The following is a 1,632-nucleotide window of genomic DNA, read 5'->3' on the forward strand; positions in this document are numbered from 1 at the left end:
ACACACCCCAGGTGTTATGATTGTAACCAAAAACCCAGTCAAAATTATTTTAAGGATACACTGTGCCTCTCTCCTGCAGCCCAAATTGCTCCAAGACAACAGCACAGGAATTGAACTTTTCCATCAAAGTTGGGTTCCATGTGACATCCCCTGTGATCATGAGAGCTGTCCCAAACCAGCTCCATGTCTGCACTGCAGCAGAGCAAAGCTGAGTCCTTGGCAGCACATGGGCAGAGCTCCTGCTCCTCACAGCACCCTCAGAGAGCACAAACCAGAGAAAAGAAATGCGTTGACTTGGAGGGGATTTCCCTGAAAACTGGACTGGCTTTGCTGAGAGGGGGCTGTCTTAATTGTTTCCTGTGCTTTCCTTTTCTGAACAGACCTGTCCTAAGGAACAGCAAATGTCCAACAGCAGCTCCCTCACCCAGTTCCTCCTCCTGGCATTTGCAGACAGGCGGGAGCTGCAGCTCCTGCACTTCTGGCTCTTCCTGGCCATCTCCCTGGCTGCCCTCCTGGCCAACGGCCTCATCCTCAGCGCCGTAGCCTGTGACCACCACCTGCACACCCCCATGGGCTTCTTCCTGCTCAACCTCTCCCTCACAGACCTGGGCTGCATCTGCACCACTGTCCCCAAAGCCATGCACAATTCCCTCTGGGGCACCACTACCATCTCTTACATGGGATGTGCTGCACAGGTCTTTCTGCTTGTCTTCTTTCTTGGAACAGAGTTTTCCCTCCTCACCATCATGTGCTACGACCGCTACGTTGCCATCTGCAAACCCCTGCACTACGGGACCCTCCTGGGCAGCAGAGCTTGTGCCCACATGGCAGCAGCTGCCTGGGCCACTGGCTTTCTCAGTGCTCTGCTGCACACAGTCAATACATTTTCCCTACCCCTGTGCCAGGGCAATGCCCTGGGCCAGTTCTTCTGTGAAATCCCACACATCCTCAAGCTCTCCTGCTCACACTCAGGCTACCTCAGGGAAATATGGCTCATTGTGGTTACTGCCTGTTTAGTGTTTGGTTGTTTCATTTTCATTGTTTTCTCCTATGTGCAGATCTTCAGGGCTGTGCTGAGGATCCCCTCTCAGCAGGGACGGCACAAAGCCTTTTCCACCTGCCTCCCTCACCTGGCTGTGGTCTCTCTCTTTGTCAGCACTGCGACATTTGCCAACCTGAAGCCCCCCTCCATCTCCTCCCCATCCATGGACCTGGTGGTGGCAGTTCTGTACTCAGTGGTTCCTCCAGCACTGAACCCCCTCATCTACAGCCTCAGGAACCAGGAGCTCAAGGATGCCCTGAGGAAAATCATAACTGCGTGTTTTTCAGAAGCAATAAATTCTCCTTCTTCTGCATGTTATGGACCTCATTAAAGACCAGTTGTGTTCTGTGCTACATTAATACCCACCATATCTTCTCTATTTTTTACTCCTGGTAGGGGTGTTATTTTTGTGAGAATTTGTTCACACCAAAAAATCTTTATATCTATAAAGATACACGTATATATAAAAGTATACGTATGTTTATATATATATAATCACCATTTTCAATTCAGTGTTTGCCTTTCTAGCCTGGCCTGGAAGGTGTACAGATTGGGAATTGTACTCACTGTGTTCTTCAACCAAATAAAGA

The 1,632-nt window shown here is 49.9% G+C and overlaps 1 protein-coding gene across 1 annotated transcript; it reads left to right on the top strand.

Moving 5' to 3' along the window:
* On the top strand, nt 1–1,338 carry LOC127461933 (olfactory receptor 14J1-like). The gene is made up of 2 exons (XM_051770134.1): nt 1–1,247; nt 1,330–1,338. The coding sequence occupies exons 1-2, from the start codon at nt 402–404 to the stop codon at nt 1,336–1,338; spliced, it is 855 nt and encodes a 284-aa protein (XP_051626094.1). The 5' UTR covers nt 1–401.
* The last annotated feature ends 294 nt before the right edge of the window (nt 1,339–1,632 follow it).

This window comes from Manacus candei, unplaced genomic scaffold, assembly GCF_025592945.1.
Source record: "Manacus candei isolate 608988 ecotype Guabito, Panama unplaced genomic scaffold, ASM2559294v1 h1tg000115l, whole genome shotgun sequence".
Taxonomy (NCBI): Eukaryota; Metazoa; Chordata; class Aves; order Passeriformes; family Pipridae; genus Manacus; species Manacus candei.

What these genes read in the sequence shown, in the direction of transcription:
- LOC127461933 (XM_051770134.1), top strand. Translation starts at nt 402, where the DNA reads ATGTCCAACAGCAGCTCCCTCACCCAGTTCCTCCTCCTGGCATTTGCA.